General features: G+C 32.5%; 1 protein-coding gene across 1 annotated transcript in view; it reads right to left on the bottom strand.

Moving 5' to 3' along the window:
• The window catches only part of LOC122403614 (single-minded homolog 2), a 37582-nt gene extending 18944 nt beyond the window's left edge, over window positions 1-18638 (bottom strand). The window contains exons 1-4 of the mRNA XM_043407228.1: window positions 18449-18638; window positions 13003-13088; window positions 10789-10878; window positions 10379-10600 (exon numbers count right to left, since the gene is read on the bottom strand). Of these exons, the coding sequence (XP_043263163.1) occupies window positions 10379-10600; window positions 10789-10878; window positions 13003-13088; window positions 18449-18623 (573 nt within the window). The 5' untranslated portion in view covers window positions 18624-18638. The remainder of the gene's footprint in view (window positions 1-10378; window positions 10601-10788; window positions 10879-13002; window positions 13089-18448) is intronic.
• Between the last annotated feature and the right edge of the window lie 784 nt (window positions 18639-19422).

Raw genomic sequence — 19422 nt, 5'->3', positions numbered from 1 at the left:
AATAATTTTCGTATATTTTGGAAAGACATTATATTATATTATATGGACTACTTTTATTATGTTCAATGAAAGTGGGGAAAAATATTTCGGGGTATTGGTGGGATAACAATTACGGTGTGTTAACAATAATTTTTGCTGATATTCATGATAAAATATCATTTGCTCGTTATCTTCGAGAAATCGGAGTTAATTAGTGGCTGAGGAACAGTTAAAAGGTGACGAGCACGTTTTAGGGATACAAACGGAGCGTCGTAATTAAGCTTGGAACACTTGACTTATCGTTAGAGTTACACATGTGCACGCGATTATTCTTAACGTTATTCAGAAATCCTGATAGAGCATAAGTGCGACACTCGAGGTCGGTTCCCCGGGCGGCGACTGAAGTGCGGATTCTCACGGTGGAACAGATGCACTCCTGGCAAATTAACAATTCCTGCTTAATTAAATGGCCGATGAAACGAAAAAAAGCCTCGTTCACCCGTCATTCGCGCTCTCGCGTTTCCTCGCTGCGTCTCGAGTGTGCCGGCGGAATTTGTGAAGCAAATAGGCTTGTTCGTATGCCCGCGTTGCATATCTGTTCTCTCTCATATGCAATTCCTGTGCAACGCGCGAGTACGGGAACACGAGGGTGCCGCGATATCCGTCGAATGAAAATAATTTGCTACGAGGGCGCGCGACTACGCTCAATTTCACTCTGGAGACACTCCGCGTGCACCGGGCTTTCCTGATGATGGACTATCTAATTCGCGAGGGACCCTCGTTCGAGGTGTTACGAACCGATTTTAATTATATTCACCATACAAGCTTTTTTTTTTAAGAATCATTATTATAATATAAAATTCCACGGTACTTAAACAAATACTAAATAAATCATAATACTAAATATAAAAAATATTACTAAATATTAAAGATAATATTGGTATCAGTATTACTATATCGATTTTAATCATATTTACCATATGAGCTTTTTTTTTAGAATTATTATTATAATATAGAATTTCATGGTACTAAAAAAATACTAAATATAAATAATATTACTCAATATTAAAGATAATATTGATATTAGTATCATAATAATGTTATTATTTCATGATATTAATACTAATAATGATATTAATATTATTTCTAATATTCAGTAACATTTTTTAATTTAGTATTTTTTGTATGTAGTATCATGAAATTTTATAAAAAAACGGTTAATCCCTTCTCGTTCAATCTTCCTTTATTTACGTGTTTTTACAGGATATCGCTACTAAATCGGTCTCTGAAACCTATATTTTCTAAAAGAGTCTTTTGTTTCAAAAATATGATTTGCTCAACTCTATATAAGAATTGAATAGAGTACTTGTATTTTTATCATATAAATGGTCTTTATTCTGAATTTTCAAAAATAGTAACGAAGGATTAATAATCCCCTATTTAATAAAACTTTGATTTTTCGTTAAAATATTATTCAATGTTCTTAGTAGATTGACATTATGAAATTATCCTCCCATTAAAAAGAATTGCAATCGACGAAATAAGGGATAATCGAATAATATATGGAGTATAAAGTAGATGTGACATTCTTCCTTTAATACATAGATTAGCCTTGTCTGCTAGTCTGAAACATTGTGTTAAAAATAAAAAAACCAATATTACATTATACTTCTTATGTCGAACAATTCAAGCAATCGAAAAAACGATTACTTTCTGTTTACATTCCATCATTTTCGGTTATGTTAATCCCGTTTTGTCCAACCGACAAGCTCTGCCAATACACGTAAATCCGTGAAAACGCGTGCTCGCACTTCCACAAAGTTAAGCCAACTACGATTCGGTCTTTGTGCGCCTAAGTGCTATACAAAAACCTGCTTTGGCCCCTGTGCACCCCCTGTGTCCCCTCGGGGCACGCCTAACAGCTCGCTGGGGTTGCATTCATGACTTTGCTCGACGCCTATTGGGGTCTTCTGTGTGCGATTTCGTCGAGAGCTACGGTCATCATAGCACTGCGGGCTTGAACGAGCTATTTGCCAAACATTTTCCTTCTCGAGGGCTGTCTCCTTTGGTTAGCAAGTGCAAAGTGTCGCAGGTCCCTTCCTTCTTGTCCCTCCCTCCAACCCGATACGTTTCCACCCCTTCCAGTGTTAAGTAGAACGATCGGGACGTCGTTATTGCCACGACATATGTCGAACATTTGGTGAAACGAGGCAATCCACAAACACGAGGGTTTCCTGATTTCGGTGAATTGTCGGTGATGTTAACGATCGTAAATTCAGATTACCGAGTGTTGGCGAATTCTGGATCCGGCGATGGATTTAATCGGATCGATGAAAGTAATTTGGGTCAGCCATGAATAATAATGCGCCTCGTGATCCTGAGATAATAGAGTTGGACAATAAATGATAAATTCTTGGTTTTGTTTAATTCTTTCTACCGCTTGGTTGAACAATTTACCCCACTTTGCATCACCTTTTCATAGAAGATATATTTACTAATCAATATTAGTTTTTATAAATCATTTTTTTATTTTTATTTTATTTTATTTCTTTATTTTGTATTGTCACCTTTTCATAGAAGATATAATTACTAACCAATATTAATTTTTATAAATCATTTTTTTATTTTTCTTTTATTTTTCTTTTATTTCTTTATTTTGTATTGTCTGAAACTGCGGAATGCATATAATATAAAAGAATATGTTTACACTTTTTTAAGGAACTTTTATTGAAAGGTATTAAACAAAATTAGATTTTCCGCTCTTTGCCTTTTATTTATACAGAGGCGCATTTTGTGTATAAATGGAAAGTGAAACAAAATTAGCCCCGCCTTTAACGTGTTAAACTTTAGTGTCGCAAGACTTAAGGGTTTCCTATTGTTGGGCGATAAAACGTGTCGTTTTCAGAAACGTATGTTTTAGAAACAAATTAGTAATTAATTTTAAGTAATTTCTTAGTACTTAAATAATAAATGCATATGTATAATTATAATTTTACGGGACAAGAAGATATTAATGCAGGGTTTTGGATGATAGCCTTTATAAAAAAGATTTCGTACTTTCCTTAAAAAAGCTTATGTAAAGATTTTTATCGTTTAAAATAATTTTTTTAATTCTTTGAATTTCACTATAAAATGTTAGGGAATTTTTATTTGTTTAATATTTCTGTAAGGTTCCTCTTCAATTTTACATATATTTGTAAAAAGATATATATTGTTAATTTGAAAAGGACCATAAGCGACGGTTGTTACGCCGTTTGTTTTTATGAATGTTTATTGAGCAAAAATTGAAAAAATTTATCCATAAAATTATACTTTGAAGTCTTTGAACTAGTATGAAATTTAGCTCTATTGAAATTTTCATTATTAGGCATGTTATATCCCGTTATCGTCAGCAGTATACACGGTTGGATATTACATTATGAAACTTTAAACGAATTTATCTTGAAACATTGTTTTTTTCTTTTAATGGTGTATACGATAACTATAGGCAAAAGCTAAATGATACAATAAACTTCTATAAATGAACGCTATTTAGTAAACTTTTAACTTTCGAATTATTTCATGTTTGTTTAAATTTAAATTTGTACATTAATACTTTAATTCTGTTATACAAATTCAATTTGAACAGTTATTCTACATTCGATTGATAAAAGTTCTGGAAGGACATATATTTCTTAAGAAATATTTTAATGAAAAATATAAAAATTTCAATTATGTTCTCAAGTATCATTATTTAAGAGATTAAAAACAGAATACATATAGAGGAATAAGTATATTTATACTTAAGTTGACTCTTCTTGTATTATATATTTCAATTTTTTTAAAAATTGCTTGTAATTCAGAATTATTTTCATTGTCTCTTTTAGACGAATCACAAAACATCAATTTCATCTAGATTTGTTCTGAAATTGCCTGTTGTAGTATTATTATAATGAAAATATTTTGAAAGAACTTTTAACATTTTTAAAGCAGAATAACTGTTTCTGTTTAATTAGAATTTCTTTTTATTTCCGAAAAACTGAAATTTGTTGTTTATGCCAAAATGAGTGTAATAGAAGTTTCAAGGAATACATCTCATCTTATATCTACTTTCTTAGAATAGACAAGTTAGTAGTCATACAATTATTGACTATAGACTATTTTTTTATAGACTATAGACTAACTATAGACTATTTTTAAAGATATTGATTCTTCTATTTGGAATATCATTCGTTAGTTACTATAAGAACAGATAATTAATTTGTCTTCTTTGTCTTTTATAACCTTTTCATGTTGTAGAACATATAATAGTGAAAATTTTTATTTTTAACGTACAACATTTAGAAATGCTTAAGAAATGTTCTTTTAGGTGCTTGTCACGAATAAACAATATCATTTAGCAATCCATACGTTGGGTACATCCTAAAAGGATACCATGTTTTACGATTTCGCAGACTCTTATAAATTAACCCTTTGCTTTATTTCCAAGCAAACGTACTCTTTCGCCTATTTAATTTTATCTCTACACTATGTGCATAATTGAAAATAATGCTAATATATATTTATGTAGAATCAAATAAAATCTATTTTATTTATAATAGAATAAATTCATAAATAAACGAGAAAAATGAGAAAAAGCTCAACCAAATTACAATTAAAATTAAAAACAGATACATTTTTGTAGATATAATGAAAACGATTATCAACGTAAATAATAAAATAATTCAATTTCGAACGAGTAGCATAAATACTCCGTAATCTTTTTTACTACAAACCGAGAGAAACCATTATCAAATATGATATGTAGAAAATTTATTAAGTATTTAGATAATTTATTCAGTAGCCCTTTAAAGTTGCGTTCGACACAGAGATCTGAATCCATGTTAAGGATTTAATTGGACGCGTCAGCATTGTTTTGTCGGAAGCTGCAAAAAGGAAGTGATCGTTTGAAGCATAGAGAAGCTAATCGAGAGGAAGAAACAAAATCGAACGAAATAAAAATTTCCACAAAGGAACAGTGAACATTTTCCAACGGACCAGACGTAAATTTCCATATTCCGGATATGAAATTCACTCGGTTCGATGTTTTTATTGCACCAGAACGGATGCAGGCGGAGTGAATTTGAGGAGTGAACATCTACCTGGTGGCCGTTTTCTTTTCGACTCGCACGTGACCAGGACAATGCCGTCCCTACTTAGCTCGCCATTCCTTATCTCTTATTTAGCATTCGAATTTTTATTCGTTTTATGATTTCCTGTGCAAGCAATCTAGGCGTTATGCTAATCGTCATTCGGCTTCTTTTCTGGCCCTCACGGATTGCCTTTAAACGACTTGTTTGCCGCGAATATTCCGCGATTTATGAAAGCCAATAAACTCCAATAATTTGTAGCGTATTTTTGCTTTGCGGATAATCGTGGAAAAATTCTCATTTTCAAGTACATAATTTTTTATATCCTTCGCGTTATATCACCCTATCCAAATGTAATCAGAAGGAAAAGTGAAACAATTTTTAATCAGTATATTAAAACCAAAACACACAAAATAAAGCTTTTTTTTTATAAGCATACGTGCTTCATTAAAGATTCTCCTCTTTCTTTTATCTTTATAAGGACATTAATCAGGTATGATATAAAATGAAAATTTGATATCGTAAATAGTCTTTAGAAAAATATGAAAACATTTATAAACTGCTTTCTCTCAAGAACACACGAAGTATTGAGATTAGTTTTTAGAATACAGTGTCATAGAACATGAATAGTATTTCAGTATATTAATCGTAGTATAATATTTCATGATATTGTTCAGTGTCAGTGTATGTCTATTCTGTCGATCATAGTTATTTGACAGTAACCGAAAAATGTTTACTCCTAACAAAACACAGTTCCTAATGATAATAGTAAAAAATATACGATGGAAGGAAGTAACAGCTTATTTTTCTGACGTGTCTGTGTTTTAATGATTTCAACAAAGGTATGTACATAGTTACTTCTGTTATTATTTAATTTTTTATTTTTAAAATCTACAAATGTGAACCTTGAAAATAAAAAAAATCTATATTTTCTAAATCCCTGATTTTTTAAGCAAAATATAGCATCTACGTTACAGATTTTCAAATAGTATTAAAATTGTGAACAGAATGTTGTTATTCACTAAAAATTCTTTTTCTGCTTTGAGTTTCATAAGTCATTTTCTAACCTCTCTTAAGTTTTAGTTTCTACACTAGCTGCATAATTAATTTACAATTTTTGTTTCAAAATTGTACGTAAAAGAAGAAAAATACCTGAAGAATCTTTTTAAATACACTACTTCACTGATTCTTTTGATTTTTAATAAAGTCCCTATTTATTGTTTCTAAAGTTAGTTTTATTTTGTCCAATAATTCATAAATTTGTCAATCTTCTAAATGTTTCGAACAGTGTCGTATCATTATTTTATCATGTAACAGTGTTCAAAATGTTCTCTCTTTCTGAATGATTGAAAATGTTATTGAATGCAATGCATATTTTTACCTATCTACGAATAATATATATTAAATAGATAAGCTGAATATTCTGAATAATACAGACATGTTCGTACTTCACTTGTTTATGCGAAAATAAAATAAAAAGTCATCGTTGTCATGCAATACACAATACGTGACGTTGGTCTTTCACGAGCCTCGGCGTGTCATACACAAATCTGGGCACTTTTGAAATAACTGTTTTTCAAATACCATTTCAAATATCATATATGTAATCCCATTTCACGGTTATTTCATTTTTTAAATAAATAATAGTAATTTTTTAAATCACATTTCTTTAGAATGAAATAATTTAAAAAATTATAATTCTGTACTCGAAATAATGCATTTAATAGATGAAATTACAATTTTTTTTGCGCTATTAAAATGATAAAATGATAATGATTTAAAGAAAAAAGGCATTAGTTAATTTATAGCTAAAAGTAACACGAAAATTTTACATGCTCGTAAAGAACAATAGAAATTTATTCGTTATGTAAACAATAACACTGTTATTTCAAAGCTTCGTTGAAGTGTCTATTATTTCCTAGTTTACTTGATATTCTATTTGAAAATTATTATTAAAAATAAATCGATATTTCGATTCTTTCCTGATAACGTTGCGGGGAAGATAAAAGATTGAGATATTTTTATAAATAGGCATTTCCTATTTCTATTTCAAATAAAACTTCAAAGTTAGCTCATATATAAAAAAGAATTATTTTTATTTAACCATCGTTTACTTTGGATCAGTTCTCTAATTTGTGATTTTAAAAAATTTGCCTTGTTTGATATTTTTTATATTTCGTGCAAAGCTATACTATATTAAATTTATCTTGTTAAATTGGTGTCACGAGTTGCTTACACTGGATAAATTGTGAAATTACTAAATTCATTCCAGCAATTATCACTGCAATTTTTACATCTATTCAGCACTAAAATGTTGTGATTGTTTTGGAATTCCTGTATAGAGTTAAAATTGGACCATACGTTAGTTATTTCAAAACGTTATCCAAGTTCAGACCATGAGGCAAATGGAGATCAAATATGTAATACTTTTCCTCGTATTTAATTCCAGTTAATTACTATCTTAAATAGATCATACGTATATGTTCGTCATTCTTCTTAAAAAAATTTGATCGTTTTTACGATTTGCTAAGTGATCTAAATTAAAGTACCGCTGGTTTAGAACAGGAAACCATTTTTTTCTATTAGGCAGGTTACGTGTTTCCAGTGTTCAACAGTTACCAATGTCGTGTAATGTTCTTTGAAATAAGGAATTGTAGTATTTGAACACATCGTGATTTGAACACGTGATTATCAATTTATTTTTCTTCTTACGATTCTTTAAAACTATTTAACTTTTCATATATGATAGAAAATGCATGAAATGGTCACAGATTTGGCAACTACAATGAAACCTCCATATCCAAACGAATAACACTGAACCTTATATGTAATTATACGTATATACTATAAGTATACCTCTATAATGAAGTTTCACTTATGAAATATAATAACGTAACTAATAATAAAAATATTCAGTAATAAAATGTAGCAATTATGATCTATTTTTGATGAACCTGATTTATCAAGAAACGAGGATGTCGATGGTTGAGGACCCTCAGTGTTTAAAATTCTTTCACAGGAACTTTTTATAAAGATATAGTGATTGAAAATTGTTTCCTCTCCTTTAATTAGTTATAATGGTGTTGCAAAGGTTTTAATACTTCTGTAATCATTCACGTAACTTTAACGCTTCGTTTCACGAGAGGCTTGTACTCAATAATTTTGTTCTTCAAAGTTTGAGCAGTTCCAAACATTATGGAAAACTTTTTTCACGTCCACATTGTTTTTTTTTCTTTTCTTTTTAATGTGACAGACCGCTGATACTTGCGACCGCGGTTAAAGAGGTTTCATTCTACAATAATGATTCTTAAAATGACCCCTAGACGTGATTCGTAAGTGGAACATTTCTATCCCTCCCAACAGGGGGGATCCTGCTTGTGTGCCATTGAAGCGTGAAAGGCGATATTTAAAAAACAATGAAAACTGAAGTGTCGGCAACGATTTGTATACAGCAATGATTCTTAAAATGAACACCAGTGAAACGTGAAAGTCGAGGATCAACGATAGCACTGCGTGTAAATATTGGTATTGAATTTCGCCTCTGCTGTACGAAAGATGAACATACCGACCGTGGAGAAAAGTTCATTTTAAGAATCATTATCCCCTATTTGTCGCGTGATGGCGATCGCCTTAAACCTAATAATTAAAATACAGTCAAACTTCGGTTCACGGACGGTTCGAACAAGTTTTCCAAAAACAAAGCGTCTCGAATGACGTATCGTGTCTCGAGTTACAAACCGGACCTGAAGCAAAATCGAAGGGTGCCAAGAGACAGAAAAAAGTAAATCTCTTCCAAACAATATCACTTTCTCGCCTCCTTCCACTTACACCGTCAACTCCATACAAGCAGGGTAAAACATAATTAAGTTTTCATCTATATTTGACCTGCTCAGTATAGTATTTCTTTTTTGTGTGATAAATTGAACGGTTTCCATTGATTCTATATTAGGAACTAGTGCATAAAGTACTATTGTAAACAGTTAAATAAGCAATTATCTAGAGTCAAGGAACGAAATAATTCATTTTAGATTAAATCCTATGGAGAAAATTGTTGAGCTGCTCAAAATCTCGCGGCAATAAGCACGGGGCCAAATGACAACACCTATAATAATAATAATGTTGAAAATCGTGGGAGGATTCCCGTGTCTTCTGTTTGAGTCGAGTCGAGTCGTTTGTTCGAGCCGTATTACTGTAATTGATTTATGTTAAACTATGTAATACTTAAGGAATAATTAAAGTGGTTGTGTTTAATATTTAAATATTGTCTATATATATATATACAGGGTGTCTCAGCCGATTTTGACATCTTGATTTCCTCGATATTCTGGCACGTAGCGAAAAATGTTTCATAGGGAACTGAAATGGTATCGGGTGGGGCATATTCTTGTGTTATTAGTTTTTTCGTAGACGGACGCGTCAAGGATATATGAAGGTCAACTTTGTTTTTTAAAATGGAATGAGGTACTTTCTTTTGCATCAAACGATGCATCTAGACATTCTTTATAAAAAAGTACTGACCTATGTACGTCGAAAAGTAAGTAGATTAGGAGATATTTCAATTTAAATAATTCTAAAATTCGTACTGACATTAGCGTTTATTTATAAGTATGGTTCAATTTGACGACCATTTGCATCACAGCAGTTTTTAAATCGATGAAGTAAGGACTGATCTACGTTATTTAATGTATCGGTTGATATTTTACCACATTTACGTAAAACAACACTGACTGATACGAAACAGCGTATTATCAATGAATGTGGCAAAATATCCGCCGATACATTAAATAACGTAGGTCAGTCCTTACTTCATCGATTTAAAAACTGCTGTGATGCAAATGGTCGTTAAATTGAACCATACTTGTAAATAAACGCTAATGTCAGTACGACTTTTAGAATTATTTAAATTGAAATATCTCCTAATCTACTTACTTTTCGACGTACATAGGTCAGTACTTTTTTATAAAGAATGTCTAAGAAAGTACCTCATTCCATTCAAAAAAACAAAGTTGACCTTCATATATCCTTGACGCGTCCGTCTACGAAAAAACTAATAACACAAGAATATGCCCCACCCGATACCATTTCAGTTCCCTATGAAACATTTTTCGCTACGTGCCAGAATACCGAGGAAATCAAGATGTCAAAATCGGCTGAGACACCCTGTATACATTTAATCAGTTCCTATGCCAGAGGACCTGATATTTTTCAACAAAAATAATTTCGAACGACTTTCAGGAAAATATTAAGTTTGCGAACCGACATTTGACTGTAATTTGAAGAAGTTACGTTACCTTGTATCCTTCCGTGACCAGTCCAGCGTTCCTCTTCGCCAGGATGCACTTCATCCTCAGAATAAAGGCACGCTCTAGTTCGATTTCGCCTCTTGAATTTGGCGGCGAGAAACTGAAGCCCGTGAGGTCAGCGGGGCATTGCGGCAGATTTAAAACCGACTTCATCTCATCGTGATCGCTGTGGTAGATGTACTCGTATATGCTGTTCCCCGTCAATTCCACCTGCACGCATCGACACTTTCCGTCAGCGGATTCCGAGTATACGCGAAACTTCGATCTTATTTGTTCAAAGTTTGCAATCCACTCGCGAGAACAGTTACGCGTACAATCGCGTGAATAATGATCGGTAACCGTTGCGTTTACGTGAAATTATTAATTATTAATTAAGTAAAGGAAGGGATATCTCCGACCTGCGATAGTCCCAAGTGCACGCTGGCCGTTTCGCTTATGTACATAATTTTGCCGTCAGGCGCCACGACAAATATGAAACCGTCCAGGGTCTGAAACGAGAAACGGTCGATCAGAATCAATCCAAGTCAATGCTACAAAATTATTCTCCGTTTGGAATTTCCAACGTCTCGTCGCCACGTCAATGTCACGAAGACCGTTACGAAAATAGAGAATTGAAATATCAAGGGAAACTTAGATTGAGATTGACGTTCTTTGCAATTAATATTTGTAGCTGAACAAATAATATTTGAAGGGCCCATGGGGAAAAGAGGGAATGTCAATTTTAACAAATTTTTAATTTAACTATTTTTCGTGTGATTCTGTGCATGCTTCTTATTACTAATTGTATTTTTTTTATATATTAAATACAATCAATTTCATAGAAAGTTGGATTATTTTTAATATTGTTAGTGTTGATTATATTAATACAGTTTTTCACTAGTTGAGTATATATTAAAAATACGTTAAATCTATTCATTTTGTATTTCCTTTATACTTAATATATAAATTTAACTAGTGAAAAACTTTCTATTAATATAATTAATACTAATAATATTAAAAATAATCCAACTTTATATGAAATTGATTGGGATTATTTGAAAAGCCCTTAATATTAAATAATTTGAATTTGACGCTGAACCTCCAATCATTGCAGAAAATACTTCTAAACATATAGTTAACTCTTAACATAAATATTGTCGAATATAAATTAAAATAGAAAGGAATAATTAATCACAATAAAAATAATAAAATTAAAATTAAACTAGATATTAATCATCATATAATAAACTGTGATTTATCTAATAAAAAAAATTCTTTAGTTAATAATTTTATAACAATTGGTTGTAAAACCCTATAATTCCTCATTTATTAATTTTCAAATTATAACAAATAAATAAATAATTACTTAATGACTATGTCGCATTACAAATGTAAATGCATATTTCTGAGTTTTGTAACTATAAGAAATTGTGTTTTACCTTTTTTTAATTTAATATATCACATATTATGTACAATTATAAGTATATATGATAAAAATGAAGAATAATATCAGTTCTATTTTGATATGTATATGCATGAGAAAATGTGAAGTTGTGATATATTAAAAAATGAATTTTTCTTTTCTGAGAAGTGTTAAAATTTAATATTCCCACTTTTTCTGAGAACTCTATTTGTTAATACAATTGTAGTGTAGAAATTAAAAATATTCGATAATGCGATGGTGTATTTTTCTTTTTCTAGTATTTTTATTGATAGTAGCGTTATTTACTATTTTACAAATACTAGGGTTCTTTCATTGTAAACAATTTTGCAACACGTTGTAAGTTTGTTGTGCTGGTCACCAGTGATTACAATGGCAATCATGTTAATAATCATTAATCAAATTTTGTTATAGATCATTAATTAAATAATTTTTTTTTAGTTTGAACATACCAATATTACACTTGAAGCAGTTAACATTGATTAAATTATTATGTGAAAATTAGAAACATTGAGTACTTCAATAATATAAAATTTTCAGTAACATTAATAATATTTAAATGTTTGTAACCATTAGGGATTATTTATGTGATCATTTTAAAAAAAAACGGTATATCTTAAGTGTGAGTCACCGTAATTATAGTAATTGACAACACTTAATGTATAAATGTTATATAGTTCATTGGATTTATATACTTCTCTACATTCTTTTTGTCAAGAATTATGTTATGTCCTTCTACTATCATAACGTACAAAATTTGAACGATATCTTCTAAGTTTAAAACTAATGAATTATTGTAATATTAAAAGAGGTCAAAGAAACAATTGAATTCAAAATCAAATCAAATCCTCAACATTGAAATAAAACAGATACTTCCAATTTGCAAAATTCATCAACAGGGTTATTAACTCGAAAATCTATAAATTGTTAAACCTAACGATGACCTCTGTAGATCGGAAATTTATCACAATAAGCAAAATTAAAGGGGATTTGTTTCGACCTTGACAATTTTATTTTACATTACTTCAGAGTCGAATTGGACTATTCAATGATTTCAAACGTTTAATAAACTTAAGCAATGATTGCACTAACTATTGATATTATGCTTTAATTGATGTTCTTTGTCTTATATTGTAATATGCTGCACTATACTGATTTGAAGAGATTTAAACGATAAGCAAAATCCACTTACTTGCAAAATATGAGTACCCAGTTCTTTGATAGCAGTTTCTAGGGGGTTGATAGGCGGTGGGACGGCACCCCATTCGTCTCCGAGACCTGAAAAATTATTGTGCAATTGTGAGTCTTTTCTCCCACCAATTTTCTGGAGCTCGACCAACAAAATACAATGGAATATTTTATTAGCACAGTATACTGTTTGTTAATAAATGAGATAAAAATTAAAAAGTGAGCCACTCCTTTTTTGTTAGTGTTGAAAGCAAAAATAGCTTATTCGAGACCAGATAATTAATTATTTACCATCAGGAGAAAGGGCAAATCATGCTAGGAATTTGAAAATTTGTTAAATTAGAACAAGAGTACAGTAAATATTATATTTGCGAAGATCGAGTTGATTCGATATTTCAGAAATGATTCTGGATTAGGTCCTAAATTGACCGCCGAGTTTTACGATGAAAATTAAAAAGATAGTTGTTACAATGGTTCAGTTGTTCGTCACACATAAACAAAGAAAAAGATTAAGAACTACATTTCTAAGGGATAAACACGATGAAACGATATTACATTTGCAGAAGGAAATACATTCAATCTGTTTGGAGTTGACGAACCAAAAGAATGGTCTGGCATAAATTCAATCAAGAATTTGAAATAAAAAATCTCCAACCGTGAAACACGACGATGAAACGTTCGATCCAAAATCTTTCAAAGTATTTCGAAACGAGACGAAAGGAGTAAGTAATTCCAAAATGATCGATGGCGGAAAGAAAGACGTTTCGTCTGAGAGTATGGCACATATTGCGACACGTCTCCTTATCCTGACGATCCAATATACATGTTTCTAGGGACGTTTCATACTCAACGTGTAACTAAGCCTATAGCCAAGTATTCCGTGTCTGCGCATTAATTACAATACATTCAGCCGCGTGCAGCACGGTTGCAGCTACAGAGGCGTTTTCTGCAGCCGCGTGAAATTTCGCGGAAAATGGCTTGATCGTTGGCATCTCGTCAACGACGTGCTGTTCGCTAAATTTTATCAGATATCGCGTTTATCGACACGCCGCGCTAATAATAAATTTGATAGGATAGTTATCGTGCGATCATCCTACCGCAAGTAGTCCATAAGAGAATCGTTTATCGATGGAATTGCATCGCGACAAAACAATTTTAATCATTTGACACGCGTCTTGTCCGATAACGTATAATTTAGTCAGTTTTGATTACTGAAGATTTGTAAAACATAAATAAATAAGTACTCAAAATGTGGAAATTAAGGAACTTATACTTTTTTTATAAAGAAAAATCCCTAAAAAGACCAAAAATGTGGACCTATATCCGTTTCTATGGAACTTTTGTTATAAGAATTCTAAAACATCTGTTTCAAGAGAACTTTTTAAAAAAATATTCTTAAAGTAAAAGTTTTTTCTCATGCAAAATAAATAAAAGTTAGTTCTTTGGTTTTTGTTTTTGTACTTTGTTTCGAAATTGATGGTAATGAAATAAATTGCTGCACTCATAGAATTCGACGAATCGTCAAATTCGGTCTGAAAGCTCTTAAATAAAAATGAATTGAAATAAATTAGATAGTTTTGTTTCTAAAAGATACGATGTTCCCAAAAATATAACATAACATCGTCTCTGGTGTTTAAATAACTTAAAAAAAAATTATGAAAATCTATAAAATCTAAATAAAAAAGAAAATGTCGACCGTCTCGTTTGCCGACTTTTCACGTGGAAGTTTGTAACAATTTCACGCCCGTTTACCCGTTCCGGCGCTAATTTTCTACGCGAGTGAAAAAGACACCCCTAAAGTGTCGCAGGGAGGGCGTCGTGTCTTTTTTTCGTTCCGCTTCTTTTTTTCCCAACGAATAAAGACGCGGCTGTATTCTAGAGGGATGCAGCCACTTGAAATTCAATTCACCGATGTCGTAAGAAGGGAGGCGAGACGGGAGGAGCCATTGTAACACTATAACAGCCCCCATGCTTTGCTTACAAAGCATCAGGGACTAACAATGCATTAAGTGCGCAATCACATCCATCTCATCCGATACTATTTGCCCTTTGCGCTTAAGTGTCCGGTGCCTGAATTAACAAAGAATAGCGTTTCATCCGTTTACCGCTAAGTGAACCTTATTGCCGGCACGTGGTTCCGTCGCACGTAGACGTTTGCGTGGCAAACTAATCGATTTGTTTCCTATTATCAAGCGGTTTCTACGCTGGTCCTCAGTCAATCAAGAGTGAAGAGGTCTACTGAATTATCTCTTGAAAGAATACCACCGAATCCATTTAACTTTGGTGAGGATGGTTTGTGAAATATTACAATAGGTGATTTATGTCATTTTTTCTGGTTACAAAAATTAGACTTGCATTTGTATTAGACAAACTTATCCTATCATTATTAATGTTTGTAAATACAATAGTCCCTTGCTAATGTTCGTTACTGTTTCCTTCGATATTGTTCGCGAGGTCATCCCCAACAACACTTCGAACTGTATCGACGAGGTAAACGTTGCAAGCTTGGTCATTAACCCCTTAACGCTCATATTTCTCGGGTTAACCAAGAATGATCAGTTTTCTTTATTTGATTTGCTCCTAAACTATATAAAAATGCGGTTTTTGTTAACTACAATGTTGCGTCTAACGTAAAATTTGAAGGAAAACAAATATTATCATCCCTTAAACCGCCAGTCAGACTCGGGTATGAACGCTAAGGGGTTAAACGTTCATACATCAGACTAACCCAACTGCCTTGGAAGCATAGAAAACAAAGTTTAATAATAAGGAAGAAGAACGCACTAAAAAGATGCAAAACAATTAACCCTTTGTACTATAATTGTTTTCCTAGTTTGTTCTCGGCCAACTCTGATTTAATTTTTGTAGTTTTGATATCACATGTTAGGCGTGAAATCATTGCTTGCAGTTATTTAAAGTTTAATGTTACATTAACAAAACGATTGTTCAGAAAAAATGTATATCAAAATACGTTATTTATATTTTTTTAAAGTATGGTACTATTTAAAACAATCTCCTACATGTAAAAATGGCTTCTTGTCGCAAATTGCACAAAAGTAGACTGTTATTCGCCTTCCATTTTTTATTTTTTGATTTGAACATACTAGGCAATATGAACAATAATTGAATTTCGGATACACATATAACTGACTTTATTAAACAACTGGGATGATCATAAGTTTTGTACGCAATTCAGTGCGGTTGCATTTGAACATTTGATAAGGGAAACTAATATTATTATGCTGAAAAGTGTACAATACAAGACTTTTATGTACACACACATAATTTCAAAGCACTTTTTTAAATAAAACTGCTTCCCACTAATTTGTTCTATTAACTATACAGAGTGTTTGGTCACCCCTGGGAAAAATTTTAGTGGGCGATTCTAGAGGTCAAAATACGACGAAAATCAAGAATACAAATTAGTTGATGATGAAAATGCGCAGGATTTCGGGGGTATGTCTATTCACCAAAAATGATTGTAATTGACCCCCGCAACGGAAAATAATTTTTTTTTCAGCCGAAAAATTTAGGCATTTACCCCCTGCCGATTTTTCTTAACACTTCGTTTTTGATTGTTAGTAAGTTTGTTTAGCACTCTATAGAAAAGTTGCCTAATACTTTTTCGTAGCAACCCATGAGCTCTACTTCCAGATTAAATTTCAATCAGATACGCCTACTATTGTAGGAGTTATGGTCGTTTGAAAATTGGACCATTTTTATAGGGGTTTTCTCACTTTACGAGGAAAAGGAACAACTTTTCGAAAATTGTTAGAATTTCTACATATTCTTCACGAAAATACGTGTTGTTTGCATTTCGAAACTTTAAAATACTTCCTTTCGTTCAGAAGTTATGACGTTTTAAAAATATGCAAGAAATTCCGGGGAACCATTTCTGGCCTCACATTAGATTTTCGGTAAGGAATTTTTTTCTCGAAAGTGGATAGGATTTCGGGGGTATGTCTATTCATAAAAAATGATTGTAATTGACCCCCGCAATTGAAAATATTTTTTCCAGAATGATATGACACTTCTCATTTTCACCGAAAAATTTAGGCCCTACCTTAAAAATTCGTTTTTCATTTTTAGTAATCTTGTTTGACGCCCGACAGAAAAGTTGTCTAATACTGTTTTGTATATACTCATGAGCTTTACTTCAGAAAAAAGTTTCATTGAAATATATTCACTATTGTATGAGTTATGGCTGTTTGAATATTGAATCATTTTTATGTAGATTTTCTCACTTTACGGTGCCAAGGAATAACTTTTTTAATATTGTTAGAATTTCTACATATTCTTCACTAAAATACATGTTGTTTGCATTTCGAAACTTTAAAATCCTTCCATCCGTTCAGAAGTTATGACGTTTTAAAGATACGCAAGAAATTTTCGAGTGACATTTCTGGCCTCATATTAGATTTTCGCTAAGGAATTTTTTTCTCGAAAGTGGGTAGGATTTTGGGATTATATATAATGACAAAAAATAATTGTAATCGAAAATAATTATTTTAGAACGTTTTGAAAAATTTTTAATTTAATTTTTTTAATAACTCTTTAACGAAGCCTCAGCCAAGAAAATGATATTCTTAATTTTTGTTTCATTTTTGGATTTAGAATCTCCTATTAAAATTTTTCCCATGGGTGGCCGAACATCCTGCATATAATATTAACAATTCGCTAATGGTTAGATAATAAGTTTTCAAGATAATGGATTGGTACGACCAATTGGTAAAACTAATCGAATGGTCATTGAGATAGTTTAATCTCTGGTCACGATTCCTTTTTTATGGAGACATTCAATATTTGTAGTGTTTCAATTAAAAAAAGCAAGGACAAGTGCACATTGCAATTGCATCGTTGCAACAAAAACATTAACTATAAATTCATTTCTAAAATCGAATTTGTAAAGAATGTCACGCTAGAGGTGGCTTAAGAGTTTTGGGGAAAAATAGTTTTGTCACGCCAGAGGTGATTTCATAGTGCAAAGGGTTAAAAAGAATAGACTGACGATTGTTGGTGAATGTGTTAAAAGGCGTAACATTATTAAAAATCTTCTCTATTTTAAAGTTGAGCTATCATACGAGAATCATTTGTAAAAAACCTACTTCGACTTCTGAACGATTTCAGAATCTGTAGTATAAGTAGACGTTGAATATTTCTATTTCATTCGGTCTCAGTGTTTGTCACTTTCGCCTGGAATGCGATCGAATCGATCAAAGATAACATACTTCCCTCGATAACGTTCGCGTCACGGCCCAAGCCAACACTAACAGAGACAACCTCTAGTAAAATGTATGATAAATCAAACTCGATTTTCTCGAAAACGAAGCCGCGAATGAAAAAATTGTATTTCAAAATTTCTTCCTAGTTAGTTGTACTATGATTTTCCAGACCCTCTATATTTACCACTACGATATTAGTAATCAACGAATCGATTGTTCATATATTACCGTGCGGAAACACCGCTCGCATCTTCAAGTAGCTCGTCGTCAATCGAATGATGCTGGCCTTGTCCAGTTGCTTGGTGATGGGCGACGGAAGCGGCAACAGCTCGGCGAGCTTTAAATATTCTTGATTCTCTTTCACACGTCGCGAACGCGCTGCGTTCTTGCTTTTGTCCTTCATCTTGGCTTCCTGGGGGCTGGACGTACCAAGGATCGAATTATTGTTAAGATGATGATTGTGCGAGTTCATATCTAGATTATCCGAAGTGGGTTTGCAGCCTGTAAAAAAAAAAGAAACGAGCTGTAAATAAAACTGTCGCGTCAGGGTCGAATTTCGAAATTCTTTCGCTTTAGCATGGTTTAATTTAGCGCGTCGTAAGGTAACAGAAAGATTAGAAGTTTCGCAGGAAGAAAAGGGACGGGAGCACGAGAACTCACTAATTGCTTCTTCAGCGTCTACCAGTTAGTACTCTACAAAAGTAGGACACGGTTCTGCCACATTAATATCTATAGCGTCGAGACCTTTTTTCCTCGCGCTGCGGCACGCTCCATCGAGAACCAGATCGACCAGAAAATCGTCAAAACGTAATTATATTCGAGGAACGGCGTTTATTTTTGTTGAACGAAAGAATCGACACTGAGCGTAAACAATACGCCGGGGAAACGGAAAATTTCAGCGATCGCGTCGAGAAACGATTTTCCCTTGGTAACGTTGCCAATGTTGCGATCGATGAATCGTGGCCGAGAAATGATACAGTGCGAAAAGCGTAACGACGTCGAAGCTCCTCGTTATAAGAACCGAAAGCAAAGGGAGCAAACCGTCATTAAAACGCCGGCAAGAGAGCAACCTAACAACGTAGCTACCCATCTTCCGAGACTTCTCACGGATGGAAATTCGCTTGAATAATGCATTTTTTTCCTGCACCGTCGTTTCAGCCACCGATTGCGCGACTCAGTTGCAATATCATTCCGCGAGGCGT

The sequence above is a fragment of the Colletes gigas genome, unplaced genomic scaffold (genome assembly GCF_013123115.1).
Source record: "Colletes gigas isolate AHSC1104 unplaced genomic scaffold, ASM1312311v1 Colletes_gigas_Sc00063, whole genome shotgun sequence".
NCBI lineage: Eukaryota > Metazoa > Arthropoda > Insecta > Hymenoptera > Colletidae > Colletes > Colletes gigas.
This window is presented reverse-complemented; position numbering and strand designations above follow the sequence as displayed.